Source organism: Bos javanicus, chromosome 2 (genome assembly GCF_032452875.1).
Source record: "Bos javanicus breed banteng chromosome 2, ARS-OSU_banteng_1.0, whole genome shotgun sequence".
Classification (NCBI taxonomy): Eukaryota; Metazoa; Chordata; class Mammalia; order Artiodactyla; family Bovidae; genus Bos; species Bos javanicus.
In genome coordinates, this window is record NC_083869.1 from 125,861,006 (window position 1) to 125,884,908 (window position 23,903).

Below are 23,903 nucleotides of genomic sequence, written 5' to 3' on the forward strand. Positions count from 1 at the left end.
TTATGTCTTGAGTTTAAAATTCTTTCCTCTGGCCCCCTTCACTTTCACCACCAACCCCCTCCCCCATCCCAGGCAGACATCAGCCCCTTGTTACCCTCAGAATAAACTTTATTTTTTAGCCAAGGGCAGGCCCTGAAATGGGGATCCCAAAAGAAGGGTTTTGTAGAGCATGTAAGGCAGCTATGTCCTGGGGGCCAGGTTGGTTCTGAGGGGCAGAAGGCCATCCACCCACTCACATGGCCGCTCCAGGAGGGTTTGCCACAGCTGCCTCTCCTCACGTGTGGAGTCCATCCAGGGCACCTGGAGCCCGTAGCTGCTGCCTGGATGCAGTGGGCGGGGGAAAGGGGTGGAAGGCATGGTCATGTTGGACACCCCAGATCCCAAGGAACACTGGTCCCTGGTCATGCACCATCACCCCCCCAGTTCTCAGTGGACACCAAGCTCAGGAAAGGACAGAGACCTGCCCGAGGCCACATGCTGAGCCCCGGCCTCTTAGCATCAGGTCCCCTCGGGGCTCTGCCCCACTCACCGGTGCCCAGGCTGAGGCGTGTGCCCCCCAGCTGGCGGCTGCCCAGGGCCCCATGGTCCCAGAGGGAGAGCTCCGCACAGGCCTGGCGCAGGTCAGCAGGCCCGAAGCCATCATAGACCATGGTGTGATTGAACATGGGGTTGAGGCTGCGTCGCACCACCCTTGTCCGCTGGCGGCTGGCCCGGCTGTCATCAGGCAGCACTGAGCTGTGAGGGAGGTGGGCTGACGTCAAGTGGCCACCCCCTCACACTCCCCAGTACCCACCAGTCACCGAGTCCTACCCACACTCCCTTGCGATGTCCATGTCCTCTGGTTCCTGCCTGAGAACCAGCCTCAAACCCTTGCTGGGACCTTTACTTCGATCTCCTGCCTTTAAAAATTACAACTCCTATCCACAGGACCCCAGAGTAAAGTCCCTGAAATGCCCGTCTGCTGCTCCTCAGCTCAGTCACCTTCAAGACCACCCAGAAGTGATTTCCACACTTTTCTAAAGCAGGCGCTTGGAGCTCTTTCTGTAAGACAAAATATTACTCAGAAGTACAAAACCTAAAGGGAAACCAAAGCTTCTGGTTAAATCAGGGCTGGGAGCTCAGAACCTCACTGGGGCCTGCCTCTGTTTTACTCTCTGAGGGTGGGACAGCAGATGCAGGCACCCCTAGAATTCCTCCAGTGCTTACTTTGAAAACCACTGAACTGCAAGGACCAAGCCTCACAACCTGGTTTTCCAGGTCTTCCATAGGTTGGCCCTTGAGACCTGCCAGGTCTCAGTCTCAGCTCTCCAACAAGTCCTATAAGCGCCAGTCACTGGAATGCAGCTGCTGGAAAGAGTCCTCACTCTCCTGACTCCAGGCGTTTGCGCAAGCAGTCCCCTCCACCGCTGGAGAAAGGAAGGGAAGCCGGGAAGTGGCGATGCCCCTCACCATTGTACGAAAGTATCCGGGGACCCTGAGCGCAAAGGGATGAGATCCTGAACCTCCTTCACCCAGAAGTGCAGCTCCCCGCTCGGGGGCAGTCCCGGGCCTGCGGAGAGACTCTGCTCAGACCCTGCCCCGGGAACAGCGTCCCCTCACCCTTGCGGGACCCGGGTTCCCCGCTTCTCAAGGCCCTTCTGGCTTGACCCTCGGGGGCGGTCACTCACCCTCGGAACCAGCGGGGAGGTACTTGAGGGACAGAGAGAGCAGCCCGCGGCTGGGAAGGTCGTCGGGAGAGGGCGGGACCTGCGAGAGGCGGGCTTGTCAGGGGCTGGGGACCAGGACCTAGGGAAAGACGGGTCCCCGGACATGGGTGGGGCGTGTCTATGGAGCGGGGTCTCGGGGCGGGGCTCCGAGAGAACCGCCTAGGGAATTCGAGAGCCACCCAGGCACCAGCGGTCGGAGACCAGACCTCCGCCTGGGGCCTTAAGGTTTCGAGGGCGAAGGGGACTGGGGGAAAGCCCGGTGGGGTAAAGGCGCGAGATCTGGGCCGGGGTCTCCCCACGCGGGCCAGCTGCTCACTCGCGGCTGCAGGGGGAGCCAGGTGGGCTCGGAGTCCCAGTCCCACGTGTCCAGGGGCACTTCGACTTCTCCCAGAAAGATGTTGCGACCCAGGCTTTCGCGGTGCCACACGGACAGGCTCAACACGCGGCCCCGGAGCTCCGTCTGCGGGACAGAGTACTGGGGACAGGAAAGAAAGAAAGCGAAGTCGCTCAGTCGTGTCCGACTCTTGCGATCCCATGAACTGTGCCCGCCAGGCTCCTCTGCCCATGGGATTCTCCAGGAAAGAATACTGGAGTGGATTGCCATTTCCTTCTCCCAGGGGATCTTTCCGACCCAGGAATCGAACCCTGGTCTCCTGCACTGCAGGCAGATGATTTACCAACTGAGCTATGAGGGAAAGCGGTGCACTGAAATGGAGCAGCGTCGAGACCGCGGCCTCAGTGCTGTAGGAGTGTTCGCTGGGCCTTATCCTACCACGCTCCTTGCTGGAAGGAATCCCGGGGAGCCCCAGACGGGGTAAATGCGGGTCTGGACTAGCGCCGTGCCCACCTCTAGACCGAAGTGCCGGAGGGTGAGTTAATGCGAGGGCCTCCTAGCCGTTCCTCCCGCAGAATAGAGGATTGGAGCGACCAGGAGTGACAGTACCATGTCTGCCCCTGCCCCCCTACCCCTGCAGGAAGGGGCGGGGGTTCGGTTCATTAATGGGGCCCGCCCCGTCGCCGAAACCTCACCCGGAGAATCTCGTTGAAGACCGGGTTCAGATTCCTTTTCTTCACTGTTGTCTTGCGCTTGCTCTGCTTATCCGGGAGGAGGTAGCTTTTGACGTAGCTGGAGCGGAGGAGGTGAGGAACGAAGGTAAAGGGAGGGGGCCCTTTGCCCTTCCAGCTCCTTGCAGCACCTGCTCCAGCCACAGCCTGGAACGCGTGGCAGGCCTCGTGCCGCACTTTATAGGAGTTAAATCACCCAACGCCTGCGTCTCCCAAGAAGGTTATTCCCATTTTGCAGATGAGGAAACTGAGGCCAAGAAAAGCGGCGTGGTTGGGCGGAGAGCGCGGCCCCCTTAGTCCCCCAGCCTCGCGGGGTCGGGCACTCACGGGTCGGAGCGGCGGCGGCGTGCAGCGGCCAGGCCTTGGCACTGGATCACGTGCACGCGCAACTCGGCGGCTCCCGGCTCGTAGCGCAGGGCGAAGTGCACGGAGCCGCGCACCTGCACCGCGCCCGCCTCCGGCTCCCCGGACAGGCTCATCTGGCTGCCGCTCAGCTGCGGACCGAGGGTGGGAGGTCAGAGTGGGGGACCAGGGCTCACGTCGGGGCTGGGGAAGCGGAGGGAGCGCCGAGGGTTCAGATCGCGGGAATGGTGGGGGATGGGGGGAAGTGAGGTCGAGGGAGGGGTTATGCAGGGGTTGTGTGTTGGGATGCGGGGAAAGGTGTCCCCACCCCCACCCCCAGACCCTTTCCCTCACCCCCTCACCGTGGAGGAGTTGAGGCTGGACATGGAGGAACTGCTGCTGAGCATGCGGTCGAACGAGGAGTCGGGCCCCGGGTTCTCCTCCCCATTCTCCAGCATCTCAGACGCCGCCTGAGTCTCAGGAGGGGAGTAAGTGACTAAGTGACCGGGGCGCCCCCGTACCCCTTGCTCCTCCCGCGGCTTTTCCTGGTCCCGCACACTCGCAGCCTCGGGCAGAGGCGCTCCCCGCCCGGAATCCGCTCCGGGTCTTGAGAGCAGCCGCGGGCCGCTCCCGCCTACCTGGGCAGGCGGGGTCTGCGGCTCCTCCTCTCCCATCGACGGCGGCTGCATCTCCGGGTCCGCCTTCTCTCCGGCGACGACCAGAGGGTGCTCCAGGTCAGGGGCTGGGAGGGGCACAAGCTGCTCAGCGAGCCCCTCCCCTGCCCGCCCGCCAGCCCGCCCCTGAGCAAATTTGGAGGGACTGGTTTACCAGCCAGGTTCAGGCCCAGGGCTGCCCTGCGGTCGCCTGTGGAGACCACGCCTCCCCGCCCCCAAAACAAGAGGAGAAAGGTGAAAACAGGTGTTTGGGGGTCACTTATAGCTGTCTCTGGGCTTCCCTGGACTGTAGCCTGCCAGACTCCCTGTCCATGGGTTTTCCAGGCAAGAATATTGGAGTGGGTTACCATTCTTCTCCAGGGGATCTTCCTGACCCAGGGATCGAACCCATGTCTCCTGCATTGCAGGCAAACTCTTTACCATCTGAGCCACCAGGGAAGATCACATGGTAAAGAACCCGCCTGCAATGCAGGAGACCAGGGTTTGATCCTTGGGTTGGGAAGATCCCCTGGAGGAGGGCATGGCAACCCACTCCAGGATTCTTGCCTGGAGAACTCCCATGGACAGAAGAGCCTGGTGGGCTACAGTCCATGGGGTCGCAAGGGTCAGACACGACTGGGCGACTAAGCACACAGCACACACCGAGCTGTTTCTGATCCCCCAGCCTCCTGGTGCTTTGAACACACACCTTCCTGCTCATCTGCTTGGGCTTGGGGCTCCTCCTCCTGCTCTGAAGGCTTTGTGGAGACACGTGATGAGGGGACATCCGGTCCCTGAAAGAAGCAAGGGGTAGAAGTCACAGTGGGGACTGGTGGTGAAGGGGTCAGAGGTTATGATGGGGTCAGAGGTCAGAGGCTTCAGCTCCAGATTTTACACCGCCCTCAGGGCCGAGCCAGTAACCAGCTGCAGGACCAGTCTGGCCCTTTTACTTCATGCCCCTTCACACTTCAGGGCCTGCTCTGCTTGACTCCCAGGGTCCCCACTGGTGGCATCTGAGTCTTGGACCTTGCCCAGCTCTGTCCCCCACCCCATCCCTTGGAGCCTGGGTCCACAGCCCCATGTGACAGAGGAGGACAGTGGCCTAGCCCAGGGTCTCCCAATTAATTTGCAGGCTGGGTTCTTTCCCTAGTACACTCCACCTCCCCTCCAGAGACTCTGTACATGCACTCGTTAGCCCGCTGAGTCACTCATTGCTCACCTCGGCCTCAATGAACCTCTCTTGGGGGCCCTCGTCTACGGAGAGCCTGGGAGGAGGGAGAGGTGTAGTCAGGGATGGGCCGACTGGGAAGTACCCGCCACTGCCCGCCACGCCTCCTCACCTGGGCTCCAGGGCCTCTTCAGTCTCTTTCCCTGCAGCCTCGGCCTCCACATCGCTGCCTCCAGCCTGGTCTCCTGCACCCAGGTGAGACGTTCTGTGAACCCCTGCTCCTGGGATGTCTGGTCCTTGGAGATACCCACCCACTCCCCACAGCCCATGGAGGGGTGGTGCCCACACAGAGTCACATAGTACCAGGGGCCCCATCTCCTTGTCCGCACATACCCAGTGAGCTGGGCTGCACAAGACCTGCCCCCTCTGGGGAGCTCCTCTCACTCCTGCAGCCCTTCTTTCTGCGGATAGAAGCTCGGACCAGGTCAGAGCCGAAGTGGGCGTGGTGGTGCCGCTGGGAGCGTGCTTCCTGGAACCAGTCCCCAGTTAGGATCTTCAGCTGCCCAGGGTCTGCCAGTGATGCCCGGAGCTTGCTGGAGGATGGGGGAGGACATGGCGGTCACCGCTTATGCAACCAAACATTCTCGCCACCCACTCTGTGTGGCAGGCCCTGTACCTGGGGCCAGGGATATAACAGTAAATCAGACTTGATCCCTGCTTTGGAGGTGCTCAGGTTGGTGGGGAACTGAGTCTGGAATAAACCAGGACACTACAGTGAGGTAGGAGTCATATATATGTAAGAAGATCAGCTTTGCCTTTGAGAATCCTGGAGAGCTTCCCAGAGGAAGTGACATTTGAATTTCTTACCCAGGACAAATTCAGTTCTCCAGGTAGAGAAGGAAAATATTTATTCTTCATTAAATGACTGTGTATAACCCTTCCTAACTCTATGAAGTAGGCTCCTTAACCCCATTTTACAGATGAGGAGAGCGGTGCTGGGGAGGTCCAAGTTACAAGCTAGGAGGTGTCTGTGCATCCCCAGACACTACTGATGGTGCTCCTCTTCACTGCTTCTTCCAGGCACGAGGAACAGCCCAGAAGTGAAGGGTGTGTCCAGGGACTGTGGAGCAGCTGAGTGGCTGCAGCGCTACACTTTGAGTCTGTGCATCGGGGGGTGGGGTTTCCTGGTGGAAGGTGAGATGCGAGAGGCTGACAGAGACCAACCAGGGGGGCCTTGTGGACCGCAGTGCGGAGCTGATGGGACGCTGAGGAACCGTGTGAGGTTTCAGGAGTGGATACCAAGAGTAGATCTGGAGAGTTCTGGCTGCAGCATGGCGGTGGGCCCGAAAGGGCGAGCCTGCAGGCAGGGAGGCTGGCAAGGGAGCGGGTGCAGCCACGCTGGGAGAGGTGATGAGCTGAGCGGGCCAAGGGCCAAGTAGACCAGGGGGCAAAAGCAAAGCCTACCGGGATATCTGACAAGCTGCACCTTGAAGGGACAGGGTGGGGGCCACCTGAGCCTCCCAAGGCCCCTTCCCGGGCTCCCCTTGTTCTGCCTTACCTGATCCGTCCCTCCTCCAGCTGGCGCAGGCGGGCATCTCGCTTCAGGACCTCAGCAATGGCCTCCTGCTCCTCCTCTGTCAGGAAGCTGAGATCCAGGAGCCCGTCGGCCTCGGGCTCTGGCTCACGTGCCATGAGGAGGCCAGGCAGGGACCAGGGCCCCTCTGGAGCTGGATGGCCCCTCTGGGGCATCAGCCGGGCCAGCGCCCAGGCTGGGCACACGTGACTCCCTGGGGGCAGACCAAGGGTCAGGTCAGGCCTTGCCCCTGTACAGGGCACATCCTGGAGCCAGATGCCCTTTTCTGCCCAAATATACACCCCTGTGGTGGGCAGGGTACAAGCCCAGGAAGGCTGAGATCAAGGTGGCATGACAGGCACTCATGGACACACACTTACAGAGGCCCATGAACATACTCAGGGACACACTCCAAGACATGTACAGACACATATGTGTACTCACTGATACATGTAGATACACTTACCCCCACTGAGAAGTACACCTGGTCACACATGCACACTGACCCTTGTATAAAAACAGGCACACGATACCTGGTCCCACATTAAGGGCCCTAGGCAGTCATAGACCCAGATCTATGTGCAGACCAAGAGCTGTACCTCACACATTCTTACACCTGCACACAGGCAAGAGCACACAAGGGCGACAAGGACCACAGATGGCTTCACTTGCACAAGGGTAAGTCTGGGGACAAAGGCGTGTCCCTAGATACTTACAAATCACACAGACTTTTGCACACACATACTGCACCCCTGAAACTGGATTGTGGCCTTGAAGCTAGAGAGACCAGGGCCTCACCCCTAAAGCCAGAATTGTGCACACAACAGAGAGTCAGTAAGTGTTTGACTAGTTAAATGCAGAAATGCAGCTGCACACACATGGGGAACACACACACACACACAGCCAGACACATATCTGGCTTGGGAAACACAGGCTCACACACATATCTGCTTGGCCCCCTGCCCTGGGAATCCCCCTACCTGGGTCCCTCCCCTCCACCCTTCACCCCCACCCTGCCCTGGCCCAGTGGGCCTTCCTGTCTGAGGCAACCTCCTCCCCAGCCCACAGCCCAACTTCCTCCCCGGAGGTAACCGCGGCACCCACTCCCCCTGCGGCCTCCAGCCCAGGGATGCCCCTGCTGCCAGCCCTGCACCCTGACCCAGAGGCCCTAGGCCCCTCTACTCTGACCACATGGGATCCCCACGCCCCGGCCTGGATCTGGCTGGGGTCCTGGCCATGGAGGCTGAGTGCTGCAAAGCAGCTCGGGTACCATGGTGACTCCGGAAGGAAAACACCTGGGCAGCCCCAGGGGGTGTGTGGACGTGGCAAGGGGCCCGCGGCCGGGCCTGAGCCCACGGGCCGGGGTGGTCTCTCTGCTCCCCCTGCCCTGCCAGTCCCTTCCCTCCCAGGGCACCAGGCAGGGCCAGGGTGGGGAGAGGGCACTCAGTAGGCAGGCCCTGGCTTTGCCGCAATCTGTGCCCTCCCAGCTGAGTCAGCGAGCCCGTCGAGCAAGCCCCTGCCCCACCCTCCCGGGGGGGTGGACGGGTGTCTCAGTCAGGTGTCCTGTATGACGCTGTGGAAATGCCTGTGCCCACGCTAACAGCATTTCCTGAACGTCTACTGTGTGCAGGTCTGGGGTATTGCAGATGCAGGGTTCGGGGCGCTTCTGGGGCCTGGTGTGGGAGCCCCTGTGTTGCCTGGTGTTGCTGTGAGTCTCTGCTCTCGGCAGGTGTCTGCATACCGTGGATCTGGGAGCCTGTATGTTTTGTGGGTGTGAGTGTTGTAGCTGCGTGTGTCTCTGGGCATCATGTCACTGTGTGCTGCTGCACAGGAGACTGTGTGTTCTGTGACTTTCTGGTGACAGCGTGGTGGGATGTGCGCCTGTGTGTGTATGACGGGGCTGTGTGTGGCGGTGTGTACCCTGGTGCCCTGGGGCTACCCAGTGTGTGTATGAGCGTGGAGGCGGAGGGACGGTCTGCGGAATTGACTCTACCCTGGTCCTGAGGTTGAGGGCTGGGCTGTGGGCTTCTGAGTTCAGGGTCCCAAGCAGCGCCCCCTCCCTGCAGTCCCTTCTGGTCCCAGAGGCAGAATCCAGCGTCCAGCCCTCCCCATGGTTCTGACCCTCATGGGACAGATCCATTGGTCAGCTTAAGCGTCTGTCCATTTGTCTGGTTGCTCCAGTCCCAGACGCGTTCCACCTCCCTCCTACACCCCGAGATCCTAGAGGGGACTCAGGATGCCAGGTGGAAGTGCCCGCCCCTCTGGGCACAGGCAGGGGACCCCCGGCCCAAGGTGTATTACCTGTAGGGGTCCAGAATGGAGGGGACGCCTTTGTGGGGTAACCCCGGCTCCCTGGCAGTCAAGTTCAGGGACCAGGAGAGCAGTGAGGGCCTAAGGCTGACTCAACCGCAGCCCAGCAAAGCGGCTGCCCCACTGAGGAGGAGGAAACACCTTCTCACAGGGCCCGATGCAAAACCGGGCCTGGACTCCTGGCTCCCCAGGGGTGCAGCTGTGGCTTTCAGCAAACCCAGAGCTGATCTGGTCAGTGGGAGAGGCCCAGGGCTTGGCTCCAGCTCCTAGGCAGACTTCCTCTGTGGCTCCTGTAACCCGAGCTGGCTCTCACCCCTCAAAGCCTCTGCTGCCCCTTCCACAGAATGGGTTGCAGCCCCATCCCGCCCACTAAGGAGCTGATAGAAACTTGCTTTGAAAGCAAAGTTAGAAACCTTTCTGAGAACAAGGGCAGTGGAAGGATTGCACACGGCAGCCAGATAACCCCGAAGAGTTCCTGCTCTGCTGCTGTGTGACCTTTAGCAGGTCTCAACCATTCTGAGCTGCAATTTCCTCCTATGCAAAGTACAGGCTGCAGAGCCTGAAGAGCCTCTAAGGGAGATGGAAGTGCTTGGAATCAGTTGGCACGGTTACCAGGTGTCCTCTGGCCAACATAAGCCCCAACCGCTGTCCCTCAGTGTCCACACATGCTTCCCAGGAAGTGCTGTTACCCGTGTCTATTAAATGGGGATAATCATCCCTCCTCGGGTCTCACTAGAGTGCAATGAGATCCCTACAGGCCCTTAATAAGCATGTATATGCATGGGTAGATGCGGCAGCCATTGAATGTCCACTATGGGAGCCGTCACTTTGATGCCAGCCTCCTCTGCCAAGTCTCCCCAAATGGAAGGCGAGTGGCCAGCAGCACCCTCAACCCTGCCCATTATTCTGTCCTGGCTCCACCCAAGGATGCTTCTCTAACACCCCACCTGTCGGCTATCACCCTGGAAGGCATCAAACTTTGCTGTCTATTCTGGCTTCTATACTCTCTTCCTCTTTCTGATCTCCTATCCTAGTATCTGTGACTCTCCTTTCTTCCCAGCCCCAACTCCTCTGTACCCTCCCCATCTCTAACCTCCCGTTTTCAAGTTTCCACTTCTGTGGCCGGCTCTCCTGTCCTGGCCCCCAGGCCTCCTGACGCTTGCTGCCATTCCCCGGCTGCTCCCTTTGCCATCTGTCCCCCACCTCCACCGCTGTCCCACTGGCCAGGTTTCCGTTCCTGTCCGGTCTCTTTCGGAAGCCTCCTCCCCCTTGCCTCCTGGCCTCCACCCCCAGCCCTTTATCGCCCAGCTGTCAGAGGGCCCTTTTTTGTGTCATTCCTCAGCTTTGGAAGGTGCCAGCAGACAGCCAGGGGAACCCTCTGACCCTTTTAACAAATCTGCTCCAAGCCTGCCCAGCCAAGTCTTATCATCTCCCAAGACGGTCCATCCTCCTTTGGGCTGCCCGGCCCCTTGGCCTGACCCTCAGGACCCCTGCCTGGCTTTGAGTGGTCCTACACCCTTAGAGCCCTACCTACAGGCGCTGTTTCCTGTCCTTCAACACCCCCTGCCCGCCCCCCACCTGGTCCACGCGTGCTCCCAGCTCAACTGCAGAATTCTTGCCCCACCCTCCGCCACTCAGCGCCTCTGCACTGCGGCTGGTCTCCAGGCAACTCCTGGCTAAGAGGCCCCGGACCTCGGTTAAAATTCTGGCTCTGCCGCATGGCTCCCGTGGCCTTGGATCAATGACAATCTCTGTAAGCGTCTCTCTATCCCTTTATGAAACGGACAATGGCAGCCGTCTCATAGGACTGTCTTAAGGAGGTCCCTTTCTCTTGCCTCCAGAGTCCATTCTCCCTTTTTGTCAGGGACAGCCCCTCCTCACCTGCCCTCCTGTGCTCCAGTGGGGCCACCTCGCGGGGTGGTTCCAAATGGGGGGCTCTGGAGCCCAGTTGCTGCCTTTGAACGTGGTTCCATGCTTCCTACCTTTGTGACCTTGAGCAAATCACATCACTTCTCTGTGCTTCTTAAAAAATATATATTTTAAATTTTATTTTGGCTGCCTTGGGTCTTAGTTGGGGCACACGGGATCGTTCCTTGGGGTGCGTGGGCTCCAGAGCACACGGGCTTAGTTGCCCTGCGGCACATGGGATCTTAGTTCCCTGACCAGGGATCAAACCCACGTCCCCTGCATTACAAGGCAGAGTCTTAACCACTGGACCACCAGGGAATCCCTTCTCTTTTTAATCTTCAGATGGGGATGACAGCATGTACCCTCATGGGGCTGAGGTGAGGGTAGATGACATACTTTACCAGCACTTAGTAACTGTCAGTGATTTTTATGACACCTGTTTAGGTCCATCACCACATGGCCTGTGTGAGCAGGCCCGAAAACGTTCCTGTTCATTCTGCTGTTGTGTCCTCTGCATCAGAACCTAACCCCAAACCTTAGGTGGACCCCAGCGTGCAAAACAGATTTTTGAAAATGGAATAGCTCCTAAGAGGGGAGGTGGTACTACCTTAACCCGGGGAACCCCCAGGCTTGCAAACCACAACACTGTAGGGTCTGGGGTGAGCTGACGGACACCCGATCCAGGGCCTGGAGGGCCATCCTTGGGATTTCAGGATTCAGAGACCAATCTTTTGCTAGCTCAACTAAAGTGACACCTGGCATAGCACAAGATTAGGAAAGACTTTGCCAAGGAGTGGCTTTCAAGCTGGGAAGGGCATGACTTCAACAGGTGGAAAGCAGAGGACCAGAAGCAGGCAAGTGTCAAGAGTGGGCGCTACCCTTTCTCAGTGGAGGCCAGGATGCAGAGTTAGACTGCAGGGCCCCGAAGGCCATGACAAGCAGAGGCACCACGGAGCAGGGCAGCGGCCTGGCCCCTGGGGTCATCCCTGCGCTGACCTCCAATCCCACTGCCAAGTTCCTTCCAAAAGGGAATGTGGGAGGGGTTTCACTATCCGCCTGCCTCAGGGAGACAGCTTCGGGGCGGTGGATGAGGCGTGATGAGGAACCTCCATAGCTCAGGCTCCGAGCGGGATACACCCGAGGGACGCTGACTCTAAGCTCCAGACACAGCCATGTCTTCTGCAACCAGACCCCTTGCTGGGGGCAGAGGAACCCAAGTTCACCCAGAAGACGAGCTGAAGGGACCTCACGTCTCCAGTGAACCCAGGGACCACCAAAGGGAGAAAACAAGGACGAGGCCTGGTCTGGAGTTAAAACTCTTTATTGTCCTGTCCAGGGAGGCTCGCACAAAGGAATCTGTGGAGCAGAGGTGAGGGGGGGCGGCACGGGCCCGTCCACATCTTGGAGAGAAGGGGGAGCCGTGGGAGGCGGGCAGAAGCAGCTCCCCTTCAGCCCTCTGATGGCGCTGGCTGCACCAGCCACCCCCGCAATGTCTTGGAGGTCGTCCAGTCACCAGTGTCAAGTCCACACCTGGGGCTGAGGCCAAGTTTTGTGACACTGCTCTGATCTGCAGGGGTCACCCTGGATATATCACTCCTTTCTCCAGCCTGGTTGGGGGAGCCCAGGCCCCAAACTGCAGGGGAAGATAGGCCCAAGGGCTTGCAGGCCCTGGGAGAGTGGGAAGAGAGTGCTGCATGGGCTGGAGGCTGTCCGCAGTGGGGCCCAAAGCACCCCGAGCGCAGCTTCTGACAAACATCTGGGGGGGGGGTCAGTCCTGCTGGGCCATTCCAGTGGCCAGTGGAGAAGGCAGGCCCTGGGGCGCCGAGCTCACGGAGACTTCTCAGGGTGCCCTTGTCCCGAGACCAGAGCCCTGGCAGGAGAATGGGCTTCAAGCGCAGCTCTGGCCCCAGGGCTGCCCTGGCTGGTGAGTCCAAATGCCCTTCTCCCCCCAGCCAGGCACTGGGCTGAGAGGGAGCCCAGCTCCAGAGGGAAACTAAGGCTTTTCCGACAGAGGAACAAAGGGTGCCTCGAGGATGGGGGTCACGAGCCTGGGATGGAGGGGTCCGGGAGCTTCGGAGCGACCGGTTAGGCACAAAATGCAAATGCCTCTGCCCCAAGCGCACCCTCAGCCTTTTACTCCATCCCACCTAGCCCAGACCCCGGGTCAAACCCACCAGGCCCATCCCTGCCTTTCGGGGCGAGGACAAACAATCTGGGGTGAAAAGGGGGGTGGCGGCTGCCTCCTCAGGAGCTGGGTGGGCCCAGGGCCACGGAGTGGCCATCACCGCAGGTTGAAGACCAAGCTGATGGTCAGGATGATGCCCAGGAGAAGGACAAAAGGCAGCCAGGTCTTCACGAAGGCGCCGACGCTGGTGGAGAGAGAGGAGCGCGTGGGCCGCAGGGGCCTGGGGAGTGGGTGTGCGGCTCAGAACACCGTCCACCTGCACACCCAGATGGGGCTGCTCCCCCCAGGAAGCTCCCAGACCCACCCTCTCAGCCCCGAACTCGGTCAACTGAGGGACTGGTCCACTACAGAGGCCCACCAGCTCCCGTCCCAGGCTGCCGCCGTTCCAGGCGCCTGGCGATGGGACACCTTACTGGGTGGGTACGGGAAGACAGGCCCACCCTCTGGGCCTTCCTGACTCCATCCACAATGGCTCCTGTGTCTGGGGAGGGGTCTCTGGCAAGAGAACCAGGAAGTCTTTAGTCTGTGTGGTGCAGACAGCCTAAGAGGTGGGGAGGGGCTAGCGAGACTCAGCACAGGGCTGTGGCTGGAGTCAGGGTCCCGGGTTCAACTCTGGCTCTGTCTCAGCCTCTGTGTGACCACAGTTAAGGGCTTCCCAGGGGACCTCTAAAACCCTTTGGACCAAAAGATTCTTCTGAAAAGAACCTCCTTTTCAGAAGCTCTGTATCATGAGCGCAGCTGGAGGGAAGCCTGGAGGGGCGGTCAGGCTAGCCCAGGTGTGTGCTGGGGCCCTGTGGGTGGGTCACTCTACCTCTCCAAGCTCCCTCTACCTGTGAATCGTGACTATGGCCTGTGCTACCTCACAAGTCATGGGGTCGTGGCTTCAAAGGGCTTCCCAGGCCACCACGGGGGGCCCAATCGCCCAGAACCCTGCCTCTGGCAAGAGAAGCTGGGAGGGGACGAAGGTCTACCTGGTTCCCTTGACCTGAGCACAGGGCTCTGCACACGCGCAGCATCCCCAAGGAGTCAGCATCTTTATCTCCGTTATATCAAAAGGCAGCTGCCGCTTAAGAGAGGCCAGGGCCACTCCCCGAGATCTCACCGTGGGCAGGGGACAGAGCCGGCCTCAGATGGCACGCCCTCTCGGCCAGCTCAGCTAGTTGTTTCAGAACCTCCGCGGCTCCCATCAGCGCCTGCTTGGCCCTGCTGGGCCCCAGAAGCTGCCCTGCTGGGATGCGTGGCCCTGGTGGGATCTGTGGACGCGCAGCCCCGGGGGCTTACCTGACGTACTTCCCATAGAGCAGGCAGAAGAAGCAGAGCGTCACCATGTTCCAGTTGGTGCTGTTGTTGTAGCGCATCAGGTTCAGGGCCAAGGCCACGTGCGAGTGGCAGTTGTCACAGCAGAGATTGTGCTGGAGATGCGGGGAGGGCTGGGTCAGGCCGGGCTGTGGGCGTGAGGGGCAGGGGGCGCCCTCCCACCCTGCTTCCCACCCCCAGGGGTGGCCCACCTACCATGCGGTGCTTGTACTCCTCAGAGGCGTCGTGCACAGCGGTGTCCCACGCGTTGGGCCCGCTGGCGTAGACCTGAGCGGGGTCCAGCTTCCAGTACCTGAGAGGGGGGAAGAGGGCGTTCTGGGCACTGGCTCAGCTCCATGAGTATCCCCTGACGCCTGCTCCGTGTGGGGCCCTGAGCGGGCGCGGAGGCTACAGGGGTGAGCCAGGTCCAGGGAGAGAGCCACGCAGCTGGCAGCTGAACAGTGTGACATGCCGCAGCCTCGCAGATCCTGCGGAGGACACGGGCTCACTCAGTGGGGGTATGAGAGGCTTCCTTGTGGGGAGTCGGGTGGGAACACTTGAGTCCGGTGTGAAACAGGAGGCAGCAGCCAGGCACGGAGTGGGGAGTGGACGTTCCAGGCAGAGGGAACAGTCTGAAGGGAGGAAGGGGCATGACACTCGCAGCGCATACAGGAATGAAGACACTGGGCACTGCTGGAGGGTTCGGAGGGAGGAACAGGGTGAGGGAGGCTGGACGCCGAGGGTGGGGAGGCAGGGGGCCATGTCTGGGGACCTGAATGTCCTCCTGAGGCGTTTATCCGTCTTTCCCCTCATCGCCTCACTGGGGAGGCTAGGGTGAGTAGGAGAACAGCTGGTGGAGCTTAAAGCTCAGGACCCTCAAGCTGGGGGTCGGCCCACAGGGTCTCTCAGGCAGGGGCACTGGGAGCTCAAGCGCCCTCTGGCTGCTGTGTGGGGAGTGGCTTGACAGAGCCTACAGACTGGACCAGAGAGAAACCGCCACCGTCTGGGGACGTGGTCTGGGGACTTGGGCTGCTCGGTGCTTCCTGCTTGGAAACGGGTGCCCGGTGCCCTTCCGACTCCTGCTGAAGAGTGGGCTAGCAGCAGACACCCAGGCCAGAGGCCCCTGAGGACGCCAGCAGGGCTTGAGAGCCCCGCTCCTGGCTGCCAGTGCTGTGCGGGACACCCACTCCTCCAGGGCTCCACCCTCCTGGACGCTGCCTCGGGCAACAGGGCACCTGACGCTCTCCTGAGCAGACCGATGACTGAAGCGCTGTCTCCAGGCCACAAGAGACAGGCCCCCAGACAGAAAAACTGAGGTCCCCAAACCCCATGCAAACTAGCAATACTCCAGGAGGGCCTGAATTTGCTTTCATTCTCTCCAACCAAAACTTTCCAGCAGAGTTCTAAACAACGCCTCCCTTACACCTTAAATGGTGTGTTTGTTCCCTGAGGGGCAGGAGAAAGGGTCTAGGTTTGGAGGGAGACAGACCTGCGTGCAAGTTCCAGTTCTGCCACCTCCTTTCCATTTCTCACCTTTTCCTTCTTTCCCTCACCTTTCCGACGCAGCTGAGAACACGACCTTGCAGGGCTGAGGCAAGGCCTAGAAGGCCTGTGGGTAAAGGACCCGGCCAGGGACCGGAGCAGGAGATGTGTGGTACAAGGCCAGACCCTCTGGTGGACCCTGCCTGCGCCCCCCTCAACCCCTCCTCAGGCTCCTGGCTCCTGCTGTGCCCCAGAAGGCCTGGCCTGCTGCTCCAGGCAGAGGAACCTGGCTCCAGGGCCAGTCACACGCATGTTCGTCACTTACTTGGCAGGCTTCCCAAAGGCCATGTTGTCTTCCTGTTGGGGGACAAGAGCTGAGGTCAGTGGGGAGCCTGCATCCAGCCAGAAAGACAGACCTGGGTTGGTGGTGGAAGTGTTGCGACTTAGAAGGAAGTATGTGGGGTGGGCACGAGGCGGGGCGTGGGCCCTGCTCTGGGGCTGGTGGGGTATCTCAAGTGCTTGCAGCAGCTTTCCTGCGTGAAGAAGGCGATGCGGCAGGAGTGCACAGAGCCCTGTGCCCAGAGGCCAAACACTCGGGGTACAGGCATGACTGCCCCTCCCTGTGGCTCCCAGGTAATTCTCTCACCCTCTCTGGGCCTGGTTTTCTCCAGGTTCTCTGGGCAGTCTCTGGTCTTTGCCCACAGGGAGGTGGTTTCCTTGATAGTATGAATGAAGACACCCTCTGACCTCCTGACCCGACAGTGGTGGCCCACACGGAGTCTGGCAGTGTGACTGCAGTCGGAGCAGGACGTGGGGTGGGTTGTGGGGGGACATAGAGGTTGGGTCTCAAGAGGCCTCCTTTGAGGGAGATGTTATAGCCGAGTCCTAGACCTGCCGCACAAGATCGGAGTGCAGGAGTTGCACAGGGACAGAGTCTGGGTTTAGCATCTGCTCACAGAGCTGGTCAGAGATGAATTCTCATCAATGTGTATGACACTGAAAGTAAGGGGTAGGAAAGACCTCTGTGGTGTTAGAGATCATGGTAAGTATGAATCAGACAGGTTGGTACTGTCACACTCGTTCGTTTAGTTTCTGATGGAGAGGAAGCTGCAACCTTGAAATAGGCAGGATGCTGCCTGCTTATCTGGAGCAAGCCCACTGCCCCTAACATGGGCCCAGCCCCGGGGAGCAGACCTGAGAACACAGCTGGTTCCTCTAGAAGGCCTGCCCCTTCTTCTCCATGGCCACACCCAGGGGACCAGGTCAGCCTCCCATGTGCCCCCACCTTGTGACTCCCACCTTCTGAAGGTCCAGAGATGTAGTTCCAGGATGGTCTGACTCTCCACTCTTGCCTCTAACCCCTACCCATGTCTTGGTACCCCCGGGTGGGCCAAGGGCTGGGTCAGTTACTTAAGACTCCTTCTGGCCACACTGCCCTCCCGGCCTGTCCTGGAGGCAAGAGAAGGGGAAACGGGGTCAAAATACTGGTGGGGAGCAGAGGGCCAGGGCCAGGACTGCGGGGCAGCTGCACTCTCTGGATATTGGGGACACAGGAAGGCTGCCTGCTGGCAAGATAGGCCAGCCTTCCACGGGAGCCTCAGAGCCCTCCAGAGCGGGCAGAACGGGGAACTCACCGACACAAAGTAGGGGCCAGCAAAGTCCCGAATGACTCCTGTGGATGTGCAGATGCCCATGTGGCCGATGATGGGGAAAAACCACCTGTGGGAAAAAAGGACATGGAAGGGCAGAGCTCAGGGGAGTCTTTCGGCTGATCAGACAGAGCTGGGACACTCCATCCGGCTGAGAGCAGATGAGTATAATACATGTGACGAGTGCCCATGAGGGTGGTGTGAGGGGAGGGGGAGTAGGGAAGAGAGGCTAGTGCAGACAACTAACAGAGCGGGGAATCCGCGTGCCCACAACACAGCTAAACTCTAGGACAGTAACACTGAGTGAGGCGCGGACGTGGAGCAACAGGAATGCTCCTTCACTGCTGCTGGGAGTATAAGCCGTTTCTACAGCTTTCGCAAACGGGCACTATACCCTCTACCTCAGCAACCCCACTCCAGAGTATCCACCCCACAAAAGCAAAGCCTTGGTGCCAGTGTCCACCAAAGCTGCGGACAAGAACATTCACGGCGCCTTTATTAAAAATAGCAGGAAAAAAGAAAAAGGAAATTTTTAAAAGAAGAAAAACACATAGCTAGAACAAACATCTGTCAATCCTCACTGAACTGCACACTTACAAGCCCATGCACGTTACCGTATGTGATTATACCACAGTAAAGTTGATTAAAAACCAGAAATAAGCTAAATGTCCAACAATAATAAAACGGGTACGTAGACTGGGGTATAGTCACACAGTGGAATAGCAGGTAACAACGAGGAAGAATCAACTGTTACATACAACACAGATCTTCACAGGCATAAGCAGAGTAAACGAAATCTCACACAAAAATGCATGCATAGTATTCTGTTTATGTAAAGTTCAAGAAAAGGCAAAACTAATCTATTGTGCTGGAGGGAGAAGATGGGTTATTTCTGCAGAACTGACAGGCACAAGGGAGCTCCCCTGGATACTAAAAATGTCCTTTCTTGACCTGGGTGACGTGAGCACACACATATGGGGACTTCACTGACCCATACACTTAAGATTTGTACCCTTTATGCTATATCTTATATCTCAATAAAAAGTTATTTTTAGAAAAGTAGGGGGGAGCATTTCAACCAATATATATGTGTGTGTGTATGTGTGTTGGGTGGGGGTAGTTCAGAAGCTTCCTCTGAGGAACTGATGAAGAATGTGGTAGAGATCCGGACAAAAGCACAGTGTATCACAGGAATTGAGAGTTCAAACTTTTCCAAGTCACAGGCATTTACAAAAACCCAAATCTCAGTAGGACTCCTATATGCAAAACACATAGGAACTCCAGATCTGTCTGCAGTCTGAGAACGATGGCTCCACAGGAACTAGGTGGTAGAGAGACTGATCAGTTTAAGAAGGACTCACAGGGGGCAAAAAAACGGCCTCACAGGGCCAGCAGGCAAGTGATTTTAAGGCTGCCTGCTGGAGAGGTGGAGAAAAGCCTAGAGATGCAGCCCCAGGAAAACAATTATGTGGGGCTAGGATGTTACACAGGAGGTGACCTTTAACCCAGACCTGTGAAAGGACAGGATGTCAAGAGGAAGAAAGCAGAACTCCAAAGGAAGCAAAGCGCTGCCTGTGCCTGGAGAATGGGAGGACAGGAGTTCAGAGGCTCTTCTGGAACACTGGCAAGAGGTGACAGTGATCCCAAGCAGAGTACTGGTGGTGGGGTGGTGAGAAGCAGATGGCTTCACAAGATCTCTCAGAGGAAACTGGGTGGTTTTATGACGACAGAATGGAGCACTTCTGGGCTGCAGCTTGAGGACCTGAAAGGACGGTGGGGACCGAGTGGTCTGTTTTAAATTTTTTTGCTGTCACATGGCTTGAGGGATCTTAGTTCCCACACCAGAGATTGAACCCAGGCCCCCACAGTGAAAAGCCTAAATCCTAGCCACTGGACCACCAGGGAATTCCCAAGTGGTCTTTTAAGAACGTAATCCAGATCCCGTCATTCCCTTGCTTTGACATTCATTGAAGGCTTCCTGTTACACTTATACTCCAAACTCCTTCCAGAATAGTCTCGTCTTGCTTATCCTCTGATGCCACCTCACTCTTTTCTCTAGCTACACTGCCCACTTCTGGTTCATCAAACACAGCAAGTCCTCCCACCTCAATGCTTTTTTTGTTTTTTGCTTTGGCTTTCATCCCAAACTGTCTTCTAGAGCTTCGAATAGCTGGTTGCTTCTTATCATTGATGCCTCAGCTCAAGCATCAACTTTAGAGGTTTTCCTTGATGATGCCATCTAAAGTGGCCACACACAACCCCAGGTACCCCAGATCCCATTACTCTGCTTTAATTTCTTCATAGCATCTACTACAATCTCAGATTACCTTGTTCACTGATATGGTCACTGTCTTTCCCCGTGCCTGCATGCTAAGTTGCCTCAGTTATGTCTAACAGTCGTGTCTGCGACGCTATGGACTGTAGCCTGCCAGGCTCCTCTGTCCATGGGATTCTCCAGGCAAGAATATGGAGTGGGTTATCTCCTTCTCCAGGAGATCTTCCAGACCCAGGGATCGAACCCACATCTCTGTCTTCTGCAATGGGAAGCAGGGTCTTTACCACTAGTGCCACCTGGAAAGCCCCCGTCTTTCCCCACTAGCACGTAAACTCCAAGAGAGCAGGGATTTTCTCTTCAGTATTAGAGTAGCCCACAGGCAGTGCCTGGCACATGACTGGAGCCAAGCAGTCATTGACTAAATGCTGAATGAGTGAATGTCCTGCATTTAAGAGTGGAGTCAGGCTCTGAAGTCAGACCTGGGTGGAGTCTGGACTGTGTTTTGGGCAGGCGCTCACTCCCATCTCTCAGTGAGAGGCAAACGCTAATGACAGTGCCTCAGTGTGGCCTAATCGTGAGAATCAAATAGGATATGCTTGCAAAATGCCTGACACTTCCTTGCACTTGGTAGTTGCTCAATGTAGTTACCATGAGCTGTATAATAAATACTTGCTATATGACTGGTTGGACTGGTATATAAGTTGCTGAAGATTCATAGTGGCCACAGCACGGACATTCAGGATTATGGGAAAGGCCTCGGACCTCTCAGACCCTAATCTTGAGATCCCTCTCCCCCTCTTCCCCTCAATTTCTTTCATCTGGTTGGGGCAAAGGTATGGCTTTGACCAGTACTCCACATACCATGGCTGCGCTGGAGGTCAGAATACAGACTAGAGACAGTGACAGCGCCTGCGCCTGGGGAAGCCCAGAGAAGAAACTCTCAAAGTGTGTGTCAGTCTGGAAGCTCCGTGAAGGCAAGCTCCAAAGCTGCTTTGTGGACTACCGTATATTCAGACCTGTGCAAAAGGGCCTCAAGATCTGCTTGTTGAATGAATGAGTTACTGCCCCTGGACCTCTACCTAGTAAGGTAGAGTATTTCAGTGGAAAAAGCCCTATGCTGGCTTCAAAGCCTTTGTTTCCTCATCTAGAAAATGGGGGTGATAGTATTTGTTTCCTTAGGTTGATGTGAGGACTGAATGAGACAGTGAATATAAATGTTTAGAACAGAGCCCAGAACAGAGTAAGTATCTACTCTTTGCTGTTTTCTGTAGCAGCCGTAGCTGTTCTCAGGCTTTTCACGCAGAATCATCAACAGTTCTGAGGGGACAGACAGATCTCTGGGTTCAGTTGCCTCCTCTCTGATCCTGCCTCTCCAAAATCAACGACAGTCCCTTGTGCCCCATCCGTCCCTAGCTCTGCACCTGACGTCAGCAATCACCATAAGGCACACACTGGTCCACCTCTCTCTCCTGCTGGAGGGCGAGTCCTGTGATGGGAACATGAGCCCTCTGACAGGGGCACTAGATTCATCTTATGAACACCTGTACACAGATCTACATAGAAACGGAGTGTGCGCTGCTTCTGGCCCCGATGACTGGGGACTGTGGTGCTTCCACTCAACATTGCTACCAGAGGTCTGAAGTGCAGAGGACTCTGCAAAAGTGTTTTTGAGAACAGGGGAAAACCAGAGAGATCTTGGGATAACAACACAATTTTTAGCAAAACCAATACATTCCCTCCCACTTATTCTCACATTAACATTTTACTTTCTTCATAGCACTAATCACTATCAGTTCTTTTATAGTTCACCTGTTTACTGTCTATCTCCTTCCACCATGATTTAACTCTGTGAGAGCCAGGATCATACCTGCTTTACTCACCACTGTATATTCTTATCACCTAGAACTATTCTAGGCACACAGGAGTCACTGAGCAGGTGTGTTAAAAGGAATATTGAGTTAATCAATGAAAATACTTTCTTAAATATTTTTATTTTTAAAGGACTCAGACTTGGACATTCTTAAACAAATGCAAAAGCATTTGAAACAGAAACAACAGAAGTATTTTAACATGATGCAAGACTTAAGAAAAAGAGCTCATTTTAGAATCAGAAACATATAAGGACAAAAATGATCCGTTCTCCATACCACCTGGCTGTTTTTGATACAGGGAACAAATAAGTCTATTCCATCAGGTGAGAGGGAACAGGTTGTGGTCAAAAGAGAGCAAGTCAGAAAACGGTGTTGGGCATGGCTTTGCTTACTTTCGTGTGAACCTGATCAAGACATTTAATGGTAGAGATCCATCATCTGAGACTATAATTCCTACCTCAGAAAGTGGCTGTGAAATTCAGAGAAAATGAGTGTAAAAGAGCTTAGCCAAGTGTCCAGCACGGGGGGTAATGGTTATCATCAATTGTCAGGGCTGAAGCACCAGGGCAAACCAGCTCCCTACCTCCCTAACCCCGCGGCTCCTTGCTACAAGGCGCCAGCACTTTCTGGAGCACTTGCTTTCTTTTCTGACAAAGGCTGATCTGATGCTGTAGAAATAACTTTGGTCTGATGGGCAGACTGCCTGACGCGCTTTGCAACAGAGATGGTGTGGTGATATTTCTGGGGGCCCTTCCAATGACGACATCCCAGGAGTCAGTGTGGTTCCAACCAAACTTCCATTCTGGGCCTCCGGACCCAGCAGGATGTCTTGCGTACAGGAAGTGACCAGTAATCGTCTGTTTAATGAATGAATAAGCCAGTGAATGAATGAAGATGTCTCTCTCACACTAAGTCAAGGGGCCCCTTTTCTGTACGCCCACAGGTCCTGAGCTTCCCAGCCTCTGAACCTCTCCACGGTCAACAACTGTCTCTCAGATCAGACCAGGTGTAACGAGAGCGAGGAGCCGGTCCCATCCGTCAGCACCACTGGCAACACGCGGGTGGCGGGGTACTGATGAACCCCGGCCCCTCGGGAAGGCTTTGCTGCGCGCTGGGCCCGGAGGCTGGCCCGGGGCCGCCGGAGGACAACGCGCCGGCCCATCTCTCCCTGTCCCGGCCGAATGCCAGAGAAGACTCACGTGAGCACCGGGATGGGCGTCCACACCACGCAGTAGGGGAAGCGGCTCCGCTCCACGTCCATGGCGCCGCTGCCAGCACCGCTAAGTTGCTTCTTGTCCGTCTCGGCCGCCGTCGGCGCCTCCACTTCCGCCATCCCGAGCGGGGGAGGCAGCGGCGGCGGCAACAGGAGCGGCGAACTCCCTTCCGCTTCCGCCATGCTGCGTGCGCCCTACCCGCCCAGCCCCTGCTCCAGTGCCGCTCGCTGGGTGGCGGCGTCACTTCCCGAAGATGGGGTCCGCCCGGCTTGGGTTTCCCCCCGGGAATAGGAGCCGCGTTCCTCTGGGCCCGACGCCCACCAGCGCCGTGCCGTTGCGCCGGCGGCGAGGCGCTGCCTGAGGGCATTCCCGCAGTCTAGGGCTAGAGCTTCACTAAGCACTCAGTAATTCAGTACGCTGAGGGTTTCTGAGAGGTGTGGTGCAGTCTCTACTTATTGAGAGCTCCTTAGGTGCGACGCGCCTGACATACATTGTTTTTAATCCCCACAAACTGGTTAGACATGCGAGAATTGTTGCCATGCCCTCCTCCAGAGGCTCTTCCCGACCAGGGGATCGAACCCACGTCTCATGTCTCCTGCATTGGCAGGCGGGTTCTTTACCTCTAGCGCCACCTGGGAAGCCCCTAGACAGGCGAACAAAAGTTCAGTCAGTTTAGTCCCTCAGTCCTGTCCGATTCTTTGCGACCCTATGGACTGCAGCAAGCCAGGCCTCCCTGGTCATCATCAACTCCTGGAGTTTATTCAAACTCATGTCCATCGAGTTGGTGATGCCATCCAACCATCTCATCTTCTGTTGTCCCCTTCTACTGCCTTCAATCTTTCCCAGCATCAGGGTCTTTGCCAGTGAGTCAGCTCTTCGCATCAGGTGGCCAAAGTATTGGAGTTTCAGCTTCAGCATCAGTCCTGCCAATGAATATTCAGGACTGATTTCCTTTAGGATGGACTGGTTGGATCTCCTTGCTGTCCAAGGGACTTTCAAGAGTCTTCTCCAACACCGCAGTTCAAAAGCATCAATTCTTTGGTGCTCAGCTTTCTTTATAGTCCAACTCTCACATCCATACATGACCACTGGAAAACCCATAGCCTTGACTAGACGGACCTTTGTTGGCAAAGTAATGTCTCTGCTTTTTAATATGCTGTCTAGGTTGGTCATAACTTTTCTTCTAAGGAGCAAGTCTTTTAATTT

General features: G+C 57.0%; 2 protein-coding genes across 5 annotated transcripts; both read right to left on the reverse strand.

Moving 5' to 3' along the window:
- Positions 1–87: 87 nt before the first annotated feature.
- SYTL1 (synaptotagmin like 1) lies at positions 88–9,413 on the reverse strand. Of its 2 annotated transcripts, none has more exons than XM_061391892.1 (15): positions 8,809–9,413; positions 6,493–6,721; positions 5,328–5,527; positions 5,107–5,179; positions 4,986–5,031; positions 4,476–4,560; positions 3,752–3,855; positions 3,476–3,583; positions 3,099–3,265; positions 2,736–2,832; positions 2,023–2,181; positions 1,668–1,746; positions 1,450–1,549; positions 530–735; positions 88–320 (listed from the first exon to the last, which is right to left on the reverse strand). In XM_061391892.1, exons 2-15 carry the CDS (start codon positions 6,681–6,683, stop codon positions 181–183), a joined length of 1,755 nt encoding a protein of 584 aa, XP_061247876.1. In that variant the 5' UTR covers positions 6,684–6,721; positions 8,809–9,413; the 3' UTR covers positions 88–180. The 2 variants fall into 2 exon arrangements, with proteins under 2 accessions (XP_061247876.1, XP_061247867.1); XM_061391883.1 differs by having other exon boundaries at positions 3,476–3,589; positions 8,809–8,963.
- Positions 9,414–12,030: 2,617 nt separating this feature from the next.
- TMEM222 (transmembrane protein 222) lies at positions 12,031–23,342 on the reverse strand. 3 transcript variants are annotated; one of them, XM_061391948.1, is made up of 6 exons: positions 22,683–22,901; positions 17,323–17,407; positions 16,014–16,045; positions 14,423–14,519; positions 14,192–14,322; positions 12,031–13,094 (listed from the first exon to the last, which is right to left on the reverse strand). In XM_061391948.1, exons 1-6 carry the CDS (start codon positions 22,877–22,879, stop codon positions 13,007–13,009), a joined length of 630 nt encoding a protein of 209 aa, XP_061247932.1. In that variant the 5' UTR covers positions 22,880–22,901; the 3' UTR covers positions 12,031–13,006. The 3 variants fall into 3 exon arrangements, with proteins under 3 accessions (XP_061247932.1, XP_061247912.1, XP_061247922.1); XM_061391928.1 differs by lacking the exon at positions 16,014–16,045 and having other exon boundaries at positions 22,683–23,079; XM_061391938.1 differs by lacking the exon at positions 12,031–13,094 and having other exon boundaries at positions 22,683–23,342.
- Positions 23,343–23,903: the final 561 nt, after the last annotated feature.